The sequence below is a fragment of the Polypterus senegalus genome, chromosome 12, assembly GCF_016835505.1.
Source record: "Polypterus senegalus isolate Bchr_013 chromosome 12, ASM1683550v1, whole genome shotgun sequence".
Classification (NCBI taxonomy): Eukaryota; Metazoa; Chordata; class Cladistia; order Polypteriformes; family Polypteridae; genus Polypterus; species Polypterus senegalus.
In genome coordinates this window covers 2,964,040-2,977,813 of record NC_053165.1, presented here as the reverse complement: position 1 = coordinate 2,977,813, position 13,774 = coordinate 2,964,040, and the positions used below count along the sequence as shown (strand labels likewise).

The window sequence follows — 13,774 nt, the reverse complement described above, 5'->3', positions numbered from 1 at the left end:
TGATAATGGCAGCATTGTTTCAGGCCATGATTTGTTCAAAGCTCCCGCGTGATAAAGGACTTTTTCGATATTTAAATAAAGAACAACGCTGACTGATACCTTTTAAATAGAAGAGTGACAGCGGACAGGTCCGGCTAGTATAGATGATAGCCTGCAGTATATCTAGTGTATGCCTGCTATATGTAGGAGTAGTAATAATAAGAAGAAAAGCAGGGTACTTGGGTTTGGCACCAGCCTGGTCTTCCCCATTTAATGAGTAAAAAGAAAAATGGAGAAATTAGCAGAAATGCATGCTAATCCTTCTCAAATTCGTGGGTTCAAACTGAATGTCTGCTTTTGGAAGTCTTGGGGGTTTTTACAGTGCCCGTCCAGTAGGGGCGGAGCCTCTTGCTCAGAGTGATGTCAGAGATCATCCAGCATTGCCGGTGGAAAGGAGCAGTGTGTTAGCGAGAGCACCCCTCTTGGCTCGGAGTGGTATTGCCATTCCGATGTCTCCTCATAGGTCACTGGGGGTGCGGAGATATTTGCTAATGTACGCTCTCCATGTTGTCCATATGGGTTAGGGGAGGGGTATGGGGTCCTTTTCCAGTATCATATCATGGCTAAGGAGACACACAGGAGAGGACTTCATCGTCCTGAGGATGGTAACCTTGAGGTTGATTTTAATCCTTTGTCTTCTGCTACTTGTCTTGTGTATTTCCTTTCCCCCTTTTTTTTTTTAATACTCTCATCCTGCCAGTTTTCCCACAACATGGTCGCTGTGCTCAACGGACTGTCAAATCTGCAGCTCCTGCTACATTAAGAACGCAGGCCAAATGCAACTTGTGCCTTTTGCCGACTCTTTGCTAGGGGGCTCGATTCATTATCGGAGCGGGCGCCTTTTAATGCAGGATGTTTAACCTTTTCAGGCGTCACAAATGACTGGGCTAAGATTTTATGATAGGCAGAGTGTTTGTCCCCCTGATTCTGACAGTTTTTATTTTTTCTCTTTTAACAGATTAAAGGCAGAAAACAGGATTGCCGTTCCTTGTGATTGGATGGGAGCCGATTTTGACCTTAGAAACCGAAAATGATGTTGCTATGGAAACTGCTGGTGCTGCAATCATTCATGGGCTGCCTTGCAGGTAGAGTGGCTCATTAACAACTTTTGATGCAAACATACCAGAACATTCTTTTTGAAGTTTATCTTCTTATTCATATGTATTGAGGACAAATTCCAGTCTAAATGTCATTATTTAAGATGCAGGAAAGCCAAAGCTGTGGAAAAAGGGGTTTAATAGCCTACTCGTGGGCTTCGAAATGCGAGAGGAGATGGAAATGCAAGGGTTTGACTGAGTGCGGATTTCTTTTTCCAGGTTTGAAGCAATCGTTTACTGCCGCTTGTCACTTGGAGTGAAGAGAGACGGCGCGTGGGGCACATGCGTCGTGTCAGGGGGCTTATTGCCTGTGTAGCTTGCTGCTCGTTTCTCATTGCTGCTCTTTACTTTTACTGACGTGTCAGTTTATTTGTTGGTTCTTTGAGTTGGTCGCCAGGCAGACATCTGGCTTTTCTTTCAAAAGTTCTTGAAGTTGGTGAAAACTTCTCTACTATCAGTGCCATCTCTGGTGAGCCAGCTGGCGACAAGGTTCTCCTGCTGCTTTGATTCAGATGTGGGTCTTCAAAATGGTGACTGGTAACCAGGATAGCCTTTACTATAGCGCTGATGATGCCAGGCTCCTTGACCTGATGCTGTGCTTCTGACTGCCATGATGTCCTGCATGCTGCATTTCTTCTCTTAACAGACAGAATTAAATTGAAATGCAAATTGAGTGGATGTGTAACTATAGACATGGCTGACGAGTTTGCAGGGTCAGGGAGCCCTTTGTATGCCAGTGTGATGAAGAAGAAGGGGGCCTCTATCAGACCGTAGACCTTGTTGTGTATCACGAAGGTGCCCTCCTCATGCACAGGTCATAAATTGGTTTGCTTTTGCCCTGATGTCTCAATTCTGGAGAAACCCCTGGCTTGAGCCGCTCTGATTTTTGTTTCATTGTCAGTCTGTCTTATTCTTTGGCGTCGAAGCCTTTCACTGACGACACGTTTAGGTTTGTGGTGATTGATCTTTTTTTACTTTGCTGACATCTGTAAACTTTGAGCCAATTAAAGCAGGTGGACATTGATGCAAGATAAAGTGTTAGGTTAGGTTAGGTTACGTTGTCCTGTATTGCACGTCATTTACCTTCCATTGCTGCTTGGCGGCTCAGTGTCATTTCACCACAGGTAGCATTCAAAGCTGCTGTTCTGGCTGCTGTATTAACGTCATACGTTTATTAGACATGTCATCTTGGTGGCCCTCTTCACCCACTTCATCCTCTGCATTTCGCTCCACACAGCCAGACTCTGTCCCCAAAGTAAGAAGGCCCCGAGTCACTCCGTTTCTTCACGTAGTGTTGCTCGTACTTGAAACAGCGCAGCGTGTGGACCCCTGGTCGTTTAATGCAGCGCGGTATTTATCACTTTTGATTTCTGTGTGAAACCCCGATCAGTACGTTGGCCCCCGTGATCACTTCATCTTGTGGATACTCAATCATTTCATCGAGAGTTCAGCGTGTTGATGAAAGGGCCCCTCAGGTTAAATCCTTCCCTGGCTTCTCCTCTCACCTCCCCATTAATTCTCTCCTCTCACTCTGTGACACTCCACTTGAACATTCTCACCTCCTCATTCTGATCAGTTCCAGTTGTGCCTTCATCAGCCTTCCTCCTCGTCCTCCTCCTCACACGGCTTTCATAAACGTCTCCCTCAGTCTAACTGTGGCACTACTGTGCTGTCCTAAAATGTTTTACTTGTGGCTTTGTTTGTAAACCTCACAAATTCAGCCCCTTGGCCTCAGGTCCCCCAGTCGTGTTGTTGTCCAGGCAGGTCCTCTCCCAGGTCCTCCTATATTCCTCCCTGCCAGTTGTACCTGTGTGTGATGGGCAGGGCAATTGTCCAGGGTAGGTACCTGCTTTGTCCCCAGTAGTGCCAGCATTGCCTGTGTGTCATGTAAGGGTCTGTGTTTATTTGGTGTGCTCATCACTGTGTGTTGTCCCTCTCGTTGTGCCAGGGTCACAGTGACTTTGCTCCTTTTGGGCCACCCTCTGGTTATAGAAATGCTGAGATCAGGAGGACATTTCGGTGTTCAGGAGATTCTGGGAGTGTTGCTGTTTCTTTGTTTTTGACGGTTCTTTGACTTTTTTGCCCTGGTTTGTGGGGTCTGTTTTCTGGACTCGTGGATTGAGACTTGTTTGCCTTGGATTGTCATTTTTTTTTTTTTTTAGCATTTCCTTTTTCCTGTTTCACTCTTTTGAGCATTTTGCTTGTATTGCTGTATATATTTTTCTAAGACATCCTCTATATCTAAAGATTCCTTGTTTGCCTTGTTCTCAGTGATCCTTTTTCCTGGTGGGGTTTTGTTATATTTTGGGACATGTCTGATTATTTTGCCAGCTTCTCATTTTTGGAGTCTGCCAGGCCGGAAGCCTGCAGTGTGCAGTTTGGAGGCTGGCTGGATTTGGGGTGAAGCTCCTTGGACAGGCTGGTTAAGTTAAGGCCCTGCATTTCTGGAGGGCTCGCACCCGTCTTGCTGTGTTTGGGACTCCTAATCGTAACACATTGGCCGTGGACTGGTTTCAGCCGGTTTGAGAACGTCAAGTTTTGCTGGCCTGGTGTCTTCTTTACTGTGCTGCGCGTTTAGGGTTAATTGAGGCTCGCCATATGAAACCTGCCACGTCTGCTGGCTGAGGGGTGAACACATGAAATTGCCTTTAAAACAGCAGATAAATGAATGCCTGTGGGGTGATTTGGCTTTGCCCAGGAATAAGCCGAAGCCTTCAGAGTCTCCCACACAGGCTCCACGTGCCGGCGAGGCCTTCTCAACATGAAAGTCCAGGGCTGCGTGCACACTGAGCAGCTGATTGCAGCATAATTGCGTGAATTATAGAAATATTCAGATTATGAACATGCCAGATTTGAGAGGTTTGCGCTAAAAGGCTATGCTTATTATTTACCCAGCTGGTAAATACACAGTTTATTCATACCTGGGAGGTAAAGGTGATGTGGAATTTGTGCTCCAAATCCTAATGAGATTGCCAGGAGGTCTGAATTATTACCATTATGGAGGGACTGTTGAAGCTGAGGGAACAGCTGGTTGTCAAATTTCACTGTAATTATAATTTCCTTATTTAGCATGGAATAAAGAATGGGCAGCTTAGAAGAAATGAAAAGAGAGCAACGCAACAAGAGAGCACTTCCTCGTCTCTTATTATCAAGGAAACGACAAAAAGCCGCGTGATTCACCAAAGTGTACGCTAAATGCTGTCATACCGCTAAGAAACGCACGCAGCACCCCAAGCTCAGCTTGATAAGGGCGTCAGGCAAAGGACGGCCGTGGTCTGAAACCTCCGTCTGCTGGCCGAGCCCGTTCAGGGTCCCGAGGAGGTGCAGCCTATCCATGGCTGCCATGAGTCGTCATCGGAGCTCTTGTTGCTGTTGGTGTTTCAAGCGTTTCATTCTTGTGCATTTTGACCTGCCTTTAGTTGTTGTGCTCTTGACCTTGTTATTTGGTTTATGACCCGTGGCAGAATTTGTTTTTGTTTTAATAAAAGGTTAAGTGTGTATCTGCATGTCCAGAACTCTTACAAATCCCATTTCAGATGGTATATTACACAGATATTTGCATTACGTTTGTCATTCCAACAGATGGCACATTACAAACACTTAACTCTGCTTGTACGAATCCCACATTAATCGGCAGATAACAGAGACATGCTTTGCATTTTACATTCCAACAGATGACACACCACAGACATTTTTGGCAATGCATTTTACTACTCCAAATGTTTATGATGCACCATCCGTTGGGTTGACAAATGCAATGCATTTTATTACTACATGCACTCAAGTATCCATTTCAATAGATGGCCGAACCGTGAACATTAATGCTGAAGTTTGTGTTGATTACTTATACGGGTAGTACAGCTGGAGTACTGAGTTTGATTTACAGAGTTTTGGGTACCTGATTTTGTATCACGTTTTTTTGTTTGTGTTAAATACTCTTTCAGATGATGGACTTTGTCAATACGTAGTCAATTTTCAAATCAGTTTGTCACAATATGCACAGCAACCAAGGTTGGCACAGCCTGCAACACTTTACAGGGAAGTGTGCCATGCTGCAGTCCCACACACACACTCCCACTTACATGGGCAAGTCTGGTCAGTGCGTGCCTGGCAGACATCATCAAGCAAAGGGCACAAACCTGCCCTGTAGGAGGTGTTGGTCCAATGCAGCGTGCATGTGCTCACACACACACACACACACACACACACACACTTCACTTCACTTTCTACGGGCAGACAGTGTACAGAAGCCGTGAAGATAGTGAATGGGATGTTCGCATATATAGCACCCCTAATGCATCAGTACAAGTCAGAGGAGGGTCTACTCGAGATGTTTAGTGAGGGCTCCTCTGGATTACTGTGTATGGTTTTGTCCTTCATATTACAAACAGTGACAGAGCACGGCTAGAGGGAGAGAGCAACTAGGATGGGTTCAGTTCTCTGGACAGCCATGTACAAGCAGTGTGACTGGGCTGATTCAGGACCAAAGAGGTTAGACAGGCTGAGTTCAGTCCCATGGAGTGCACCCTACAAGGAGAGCACCATGGAGAACAACCAACCAAGGAAGACTGGAGAAGGTGAGCCATTGTGTCCATTGCTGTCACTTCTTAATGGTTTAAGCTGTGTAAGTCACTGCTGAAGTCTCATCTGGAGTGTGTGTGCAGTCTTGACATACAGTGGCAGTGCCCAGGTAAGGTCAGGCTGATTCAGCACCATGGAGAGCAACCAAATAGAAACGACTGGAGGAGGTGCAAAGCTGTAATGGTGTAGTGTAAAGTTCAGCTTACGTAGCTCACCTGTGAGGCCTCGTCCCGAGTACCGTGTGAAGGTTTGGGAAAACTACCAACAGCGACAGTAGAGAAAAGTCCAGCAGCGCGGCTGATTCAGGACCAGAGAAGGGAGCGTTAAGTGGCGACTTGACTGACATGTTTAACATTATGAGGAGGACTAGTAGAGTGAAGAGCAGCTATGCTGACTGAGGACCATGGATAGCAACCAAGGGAGAAAGCCTGGAGGAGGTGAACCTCCTCAGTTAGTATGCTGGACTCTGAATGTTACTTTTTAATGAGACCAGCTATAACGGAGGTCATGCTTAAGTTGTGTAACTTGCTTGGGAGGAATCGTCTGGAGTGCTGTGTGTGCAGTTTGAGCATCCACATTACAGAAAAGAAACCGCAACACTAAAGGAAATCCAGAGGGGAGCAGCTCGGCTGATTGAGGCCAATGGAAAGGAAAGGCATGAAGGGGCGACATGATTGTGAAGTGTTTCAAATTATGAAGAGAGTTAGCAAAGTGGATCCCAGTTATTAATTTGCAATGAGCTCAGCAAGAACACTGGGACACAGATGGAAACGGGTAAAGGGTAGACTTGACACCAACATTCATACTGAGAGCCACAGACACAAGTGACCAAGTAGGACTTCAGGGACCTCCAGAACTCAGCTTGATGTTATTGTGAAGAAATCCGGTGAATGGGATTGTCAACACAGTTGAGCTGAATGGCCTGTTTTCATCCAAATGACCAACGACTGGCTAACTTAATATACACAACTTTGGAAAGTGGGAGGAAAATTAGGGAAGGACACGCAAAACCATGGGGAGAACACGTGAGCTCCATACATACTGTGACCGGGCCACCACTCCAAGCCAGTCTCCAGGAGCCGTACTGGCCACCAATCCTCCTAACAGATATTCATTTTGTATGATATTGAGACACACAAAACCCTCCTTGCATTTCAAGATTTCAAAGCACTTATTTGTCCGACTGTGTGGTTATCTTTAATAAAACTAAATCTGTGAGCCCTGAATCTTCAGGGAGTTGAAAGGTAGGAAGCTGATGGACCGTGGAGTGGCCACTGCTGGGCTCAAATTTCTGTCTTAATGGCTTATCGCCATTGCTGCTCTTGTGCAGTTGTGGTTTCAATTTTTCCGATGCAGTTGTCATAGATGGTTGATGAATTCAGGTTTTGTCATTTAATTCACACCAAATGGCTCTCTGAAGCACTCTGGAATAATGCGGCGTGTAAACAATTGAAATGCAAACCCAAGTTACAGGGCGCAACTCAGATGGGAGACAAAGTCCTGAGGGTCACCACACATACTGCCCACTTTGTTGACTTTCTCCACCAGGGTCTTGGGGCTCAAGAGTCAACTATAGACTTCATGTTAGTGGTTGCTTTGTGGGACACTTCTGTCTGCTGCACAAGACTCTGACCATCCATTTTCTGAAATGCGCCGCCCATTACAGGTTCACAAGGTGCAGGTGCAGGTGAGGCTGACTTGTGTGTTTTCTCTAATTCAGTTCCAGCCTTTTCTCTTACCTTGTGTTACCTCTTACCTGGTCCATTTTCTAACACTTATCCTGTCTAGTTTAAGCAAAGATGCCCTGACGTCCGTCTTCACCTCCTCCAGTTCTGTCGAGGGTATGCTGAGGTGCACCCGGCTCAGCCCAGACATTCAGTATAATCTCTCTAGAGGGTCCTGGGTCTGCCCCAAGGTCTTCTCCCAGTTAGACATGCCTGGCGTCCAGGAATCTTCCTAGTCAGATGCCAGAAGCACCCAACTGGCGTCTCTTGAGCTCCTCATGAATGTCTGAGCTCATTGCTGTATCTCTTTGGCTGAGCCCAGACGACCTGTCAAGGAAGCTCATTACTGTCACTTGTATCTGTAATCTCGTTGTGTTGGTCACCGCCCAAAGCTTGTGATCATCGCCGAGAACAGAAATGTAGGTCGGCTGGTAAATCGAGAGCTTTGCCTTTCATCTCAGCTGCCTCTTCACCACAACTGACTAGTACGACATTTTCATTACTGCCGATGCCTCTCTGATCCGCTTGTCCATCTCCTGTTCCCTCCTCCTCCTCCTCTCACTCATGAATGAGACGCCTACAGTCCTCTGCCTGAGGCAGCAGCTCATCCCCGACCTGGAGGGGGCATGACCTTGACTTGGAGGTGCTGATCCTCATCCCAGTGCACACCTGAGGTCACCACCACCATATTGTGTTCCCCAAAACAAACTCCCATCCTACTGTTGTTTTTGAATGTTCTGTTCACCAAGGCGCCCACTTTTCCCAGCATTATCTTGCAGGTGCTCTACTGAGGTGTTGTGCCCTTGGACTTCCAGGCTTTCCCACCTTTTAATCACATTGACTTGTCCTTTACTTGATTGCTTTCTCTTTATGAGGCGTGTGGAGGAATAAAAGGATAAGCCTGCAGTGTCTCCGTACCTACGGGGCTCAACATTATGGCCTTAACACGGGCCTGTCTGCGGTCCTGAGTGAATGCACGCCAGCACCATGTGGCCTTTAGGGATGCCAGGTCTGTGCCCACCCATTGGCGGCACTGCCCTCTCTGACACAGCATCAGTTGTTCTTAACCTTATGGGCCTAACACTAAAAAATAATACAAATTTTTCAAAGCTGGAGCAGAGTCTCTCATCAGGTGTCGCCGCTCATTGTTAACATTTGTGTGGCCTTCCTGTTCGACTCTTCATGCTTGGACAGGGAGCTGTCCGCTCCGTGACACGTTCAAGAAGAAATGCAGCTACTGCCACCCAACCTTCAAAAATTGCCCTGCCATCTTGTAAAAATATGCAGGTTAGGAGTGTTGGGAATGCACGTTACTGGAGTGCCTTCAAGGCCCTAAATAGGGTGACACAGAGAACCAATGGAGAAGTTGGCAATCGCCAGGATCCAGGGAGGGCACCTGACTCTCAGATGTGCCCCTTGGGCATGGCAGCTTTATAATCAACAGAGAGCAGGGAAGTGGGCATTCATTACTGAAGCGGTGGTTGGTGGCGATGGACCTCACAGCTCAAAAGAACATGAAGACAAGCTGTAGGGGGACCACGTCGGCCCTGGCGCTCATTTCTGTTTCACTTATAAATGTCAGTAAGTGGGGCTGACGTTTGACTCCATACCTTCACTTTGTTTTGCTGTCCTTCTTTTACATGTCTGTCTGTGTGAGTGAGTTGTGTCTCATGTCCCTCCAGGGTTGGTTACTCCAAGCATGAGCTCTGGCACCGTCTGAACATGAACAGAACTCGGCAGGACTGAGACGACTTGTACGTTATAATACACTTCTTCAGGAACTGGAAGGCTCGACAGTTGTAAAGAGCTGAGGTTCAAATCGCTGTCTGTGTGGAGTTGGCGCGTTTTTACCGCATTGTAAAGACGGGCAGTTTAAGTGGATTGGGGATACTAGAGAAGTCGCCATCCCAAGTGTGTGTGTGTGTGTGTGTGTGTGTGTCTATATGGCACACTTCTGCACACTCGATCATATTGCTGCCAGTTAAGCTAAAGGACATCTTTGGCATTTGGCAGAAAATTCCAGACACAGACGAAAGGAAGATATCCGAAACAGAAGTGACCTGAACCCAGGACCCTGGAACTGGGAGGCACTAACTGGTGCGCACGCACACACACACACACACATCAGTACACCCCTCAAAGAATTAAGTCTAGTATGAGCAGTAGGATAAATCATTGCGCCCTCCCTCGGAGACGGGCACCGTGGATTCCAGGGCTTCTTGGCCCAAACCTTCTTTTTATTTATTTCTTTTTGTTTTTTGTTATGCAGCTCACAGGCGTATTAATAAAAAATGATCAGAGCAAGCAGGATGTGTAGACAGTATAGTAAATAAACATTACGCGCTCCCCACAGATAAAGGAGGTGTTTTATAGATTTCATTTGAAATGCATTGAACTAAATGATAAATGGAGCTGCTCGAAATGCCCCCTGCTCATTGTCTTTTTCAAGAAAATGCTCTAAAGCGGCTTTTTTATTCATTTTTGAAATGCGTTTAACTGTTCAGTCTCAGGCGCATCGCACAGCAGACGCTTTATGCCAGTGAATGCCCCTGCGTTTTGCTGAGTGTGCGAGTCCATTGCTGGCATTCCTCAAGATTTGATGGAAATGTGCAGAGGGCCAAGCAAACACGGGGCACCACCACCTGGTATCCCTCTTAAGTGAAATTCTCCTCGGAATAGGGACAGTCTTGCAATGCCAACATTAAACAGTGTCCTCTGTGACCCTGTAATGGATGGAGAGGATTGGAGAATATTATGGTCTGGTGACACCACACTTGGGTTCTCATGGAGGCTGACGTCAGGCTCAGTTTGCGAGCACCTGTGAAGCCGTGGCTGGTCACTGTGAGCCTCAAGCCACACCACCGAGTGGACGGGGGACTGAAGGAGCTCCTGTAGGTGGTCACCGCTCTGAAAAGACGCTGGCTGGAGCCCCCAACTTTGGTGGGCCATCTATACAAAGGCACCAAGGAGAGGCTGTGTGCCAGCTGCACTTACCTTCCTGTGAGCTGGCCGCGGCTCCGTCGACTCATTTTCTTGCTCGCTCACACAGGGATTTAGCGTTTGCAGAGTTGCGTCTGTATCTGTTACCTCCACGGCCGGCTCATAAGTCTTGTGTGAACTCGGTGAATAATGGGCCCGCTAACACTTTCCACAGGATTACAAATGTATCACTCAGCCGCAATGAAGTGATGAACTGCATGGCATCAGAGAAAGATCTCGGTAAATACACAGAGGTGTTACTGGAGCTGGCGAGAGGGCAGAGAGCTGCGATTTAGTAAATAGCTGAGCAGTGAAGGTCAGCCCTGACACGGACGATTGGGCGGACAGATTCAGTGACGTGACGTGACGTGACGCGATCCATAGAGACCCTGAGTGCTCGGTGCAGCATGGCGCTATATGCGTACAGTAATGTCAAGACAGGTGCCCCTTACATAGCCGGTGCCTCCAATCGCAGCAGGGCGCTATATATATATACTGTATATATGTGTGTGTGTGTATATATATATATATATATATATATATATATATATATATATAGTGAAGAAATAAACGCGAGAGAGAAACAGATAAAGGGTTGGGGAACCTTCCCCATTTACTTTCGTAGTAAAAATAAATCAAAATACTGAAATTACAGTCAAGTTCATGAAAAAACAGTTTGACAAATGAGTAAGGACAAACGGAGCAATTTATGTAATCCGAGTCAGAAGTAGGCGGAAGGAAGGGGTTGATGGAGGTGATGTCGTCGTCATCAGAGGCCGGCCGGAAGTGAGGTCGTCAGGGTTGGACAGATGAAACCCCGGAGTGGTGTGTTTGGGCGTAGAAATCAAGGTGCGTGATGTTTATCTTCTAATGAGGAAAAGAGAAAAGCATCAATCTGCTGTCTGAAACCCGCTCCAGTATGGTTTTGTGCTCCGCCTGGCCCTTAATTGCGAGTGTGTAACAATACAGGTATATGCAGTATATTATTACACACACACAGAGTATATCATTTAAAAATTAACAAATATTGGTGCCATAGATACCCTGCACTACTCAAGTCACTATAGAGAATGTAAAGAAGGGTGCCATACCTAACCTAAGCCACTAAGCAGAGCATGGCACTATATACAGTACATAATGTCAAGAATGCAGTATACTGGTGCCATAGGTAGTCCAAGCTTCTAAACGCTGCATGGTGCCAGAGTACTGATGGCACAGATAGCCCAAGCTACTTAACGCTTAAAGAGGGGATTGGTGGAAGTCCAGTGTCTGCCCACCCAGATTCTTCATCAGCTTCTGGGCAGCACGGGTGATGCACTGGGAGGAGAAGCCTCCACTCCTCCTCATCCTTCTGGTGTGTGACGTGTATTTCTATGTCAGCTCATGGAGGTGGTTTTTGGGGGGCTCTGATGATGGTGATTTTGTCTCTGTATTATTTTCTTTTGTCGATGTCTGTTCATCAACAATATACCCTGCTGCCGTTTTGTGGAGCTGGCATCAAGATTCAGCAGTGCGTCGCTGGGGCATGGCTTCAGAGCGATTACATCACGTAAAGGTGACATCATCCGAGGTCTGTGATTCTTGCTACGACTGCTGGCGTGTCAGTTAATGGTAGTTTGGCTAGCAGTTGGGTTTGACAAGTCTTGCCTTGGCCTCCTGGTCTCTTCAGGCTGGTAGGACTTCCAGTTCATCTTGTGGTGCCTTGAACATTTCAGGCCTGCTCAGTGTTCCCTGGTGCAGCAGTCACTTACAAAATGAGCCAAGGGGCAAGAGTAGAAAACCTGCTCTGAGGCCTGTCTGGTGTGTGTAAAGGCTCAGGGTGGTCCCACCCGCTCGGGCTGAACATGCAGAAGAATTAATACAAAAGACAAAATGAGTTAAAGGATTGTACAAAACACAAAGGAAACGGAAACGCTGCGCCTTCAGGCCTTCACGTTTTCCACATTTTTGGGGTGCTGCCGTCTTCTGCTGAAATCTTTATAATTCATTTTTTCCCCTCATCAAGCAACACTTAATACCCCTGAGTGACAAAATGAAAACAGGATTTAAGACATTTGTACAAATTTGTAATAAATAAATAATGGAACTGTCCCACAAGAGCTCAGACCTTTTAGTTTGGCTGTTGTGCAACCCATTCTATTGATCATGGTAGAGATGTTTGGAGTCCACCTGTGGACAATTCAGTTGATTGGACTAATTAGGAAAGACACACACACCACTGTCTATAGAAGGTCCACAGGTGAGCAAAGACCAAGCCATGGTCTTGAAGGAACTGCCGGCAGAGCTCTGAGACAGGAACGTCTGCAGAAGGCTGTAGGTCTGAAGGTTCTCAAGAGCTCAGTGACCTCCGTAACTCATAAATGGAAGAAGTTTGGAACAACGACAACTCCTCCTAGAGCTGCCCAACCAGCAAACTGAGCAATCATGGGAGATGGGCCTTGATAGAAGTGGTCACTCTGGCTGAGTTCCTGAGAATGTGTGTGAAGATGGGAGAAATGTTTATAAAGACCACCGTCAGCACATGACTCTGCTGATCTGGCCTTTATGACAGAGCGGCCAGGCAGAAGCCTCTCGTCAGTGAAAGGCACATGGAAAGCCCATCTGAAGTTTGCAGTATGGCACCTGAAGTACTTTCAGACTGTGAGAACTGTGGTCTGTTGAAAGTCCGGTGGAAACCTGGCACCACTCCTCCCCTGTGGTGGTGGCAGCATCAGGGACTGGGAGACTGGACAGAATTGAGGGGAAGCAGAAGACGGCAAAGTACTTAAAGCTCTGTGGACCTCGGAATGGGCTGAAGGTCCACTCTCTTAACAGGACAAAGCAAAGATGATGCAGGAGTGGCTTAGGGACACCTCTGACAGTGTCCTTGAGTGGCCCAGCCAGAGCCTGCACTTGAGCCCAATTGAACATCCCTGGAGAGACCTGAGAAGAGCTGCGCACCAGTGGTGCCCATCAGCCTGGCAGAGATGCCCAAATCCAGGTGTGTGAAGCCCGTCACGTCAGACCCAAGGAGCTCCAGCTAAGTCCTGAGCGAAGGCCTCAATTCTTAGGTCAGTTTCAGTTTTTTATTTTGATCAAATTTGAACCAGTTCCTCAGCTGCTGTTTGCTTTGCCATCCGCTGGTATTGAGTGTTGCTTCACAATCTGAATGAACTGAACCAACTTAACCAAACGTCAGGAAAGTGAGGGACTACTTTATGAAGGCGGGTGCTGCCTCCAGAATGTTCTATAGCATAAAGGACAATGGATTATGTCATAAGTGATAACAATAGCAAAGGAAAGGGAACTTGAACAAACCCCAATGGTCTGCCACCACAGTGGACTTGAGCCCCTGCTGGCACAGTGTGGACTGGT

At 46.9% G+C, this 13,774-nt stretch overlaps 1 protein-coding gene across 3 annotated transcripts in view; it reads left to right on the top strand.

Moving 5' to 3' along the window:
• LOC120541719 (contactin-4-like) overlaps positions 1-13,774 on the top strand; it is a 429,737-nt gene that overhangs the window by 127,778 nt on the left and 288,185 nt on the right. For all 3 annotated transcript variants that reach the window (XM_039773606.1, XM_039773607.1, XM_039773605.1), the window contains exon 2: positions 998-1,124. In XM_039773606.1, coding sequence (XP_039629540.1) covers positions 1,070-1,124 — 55 coding nt within the window. In that variant the 5' untranslated portion in view covers positions 998-1,069. The remainder of the gene's footprint in view (positions 1-997; positions 1,125-13,774) is intronic.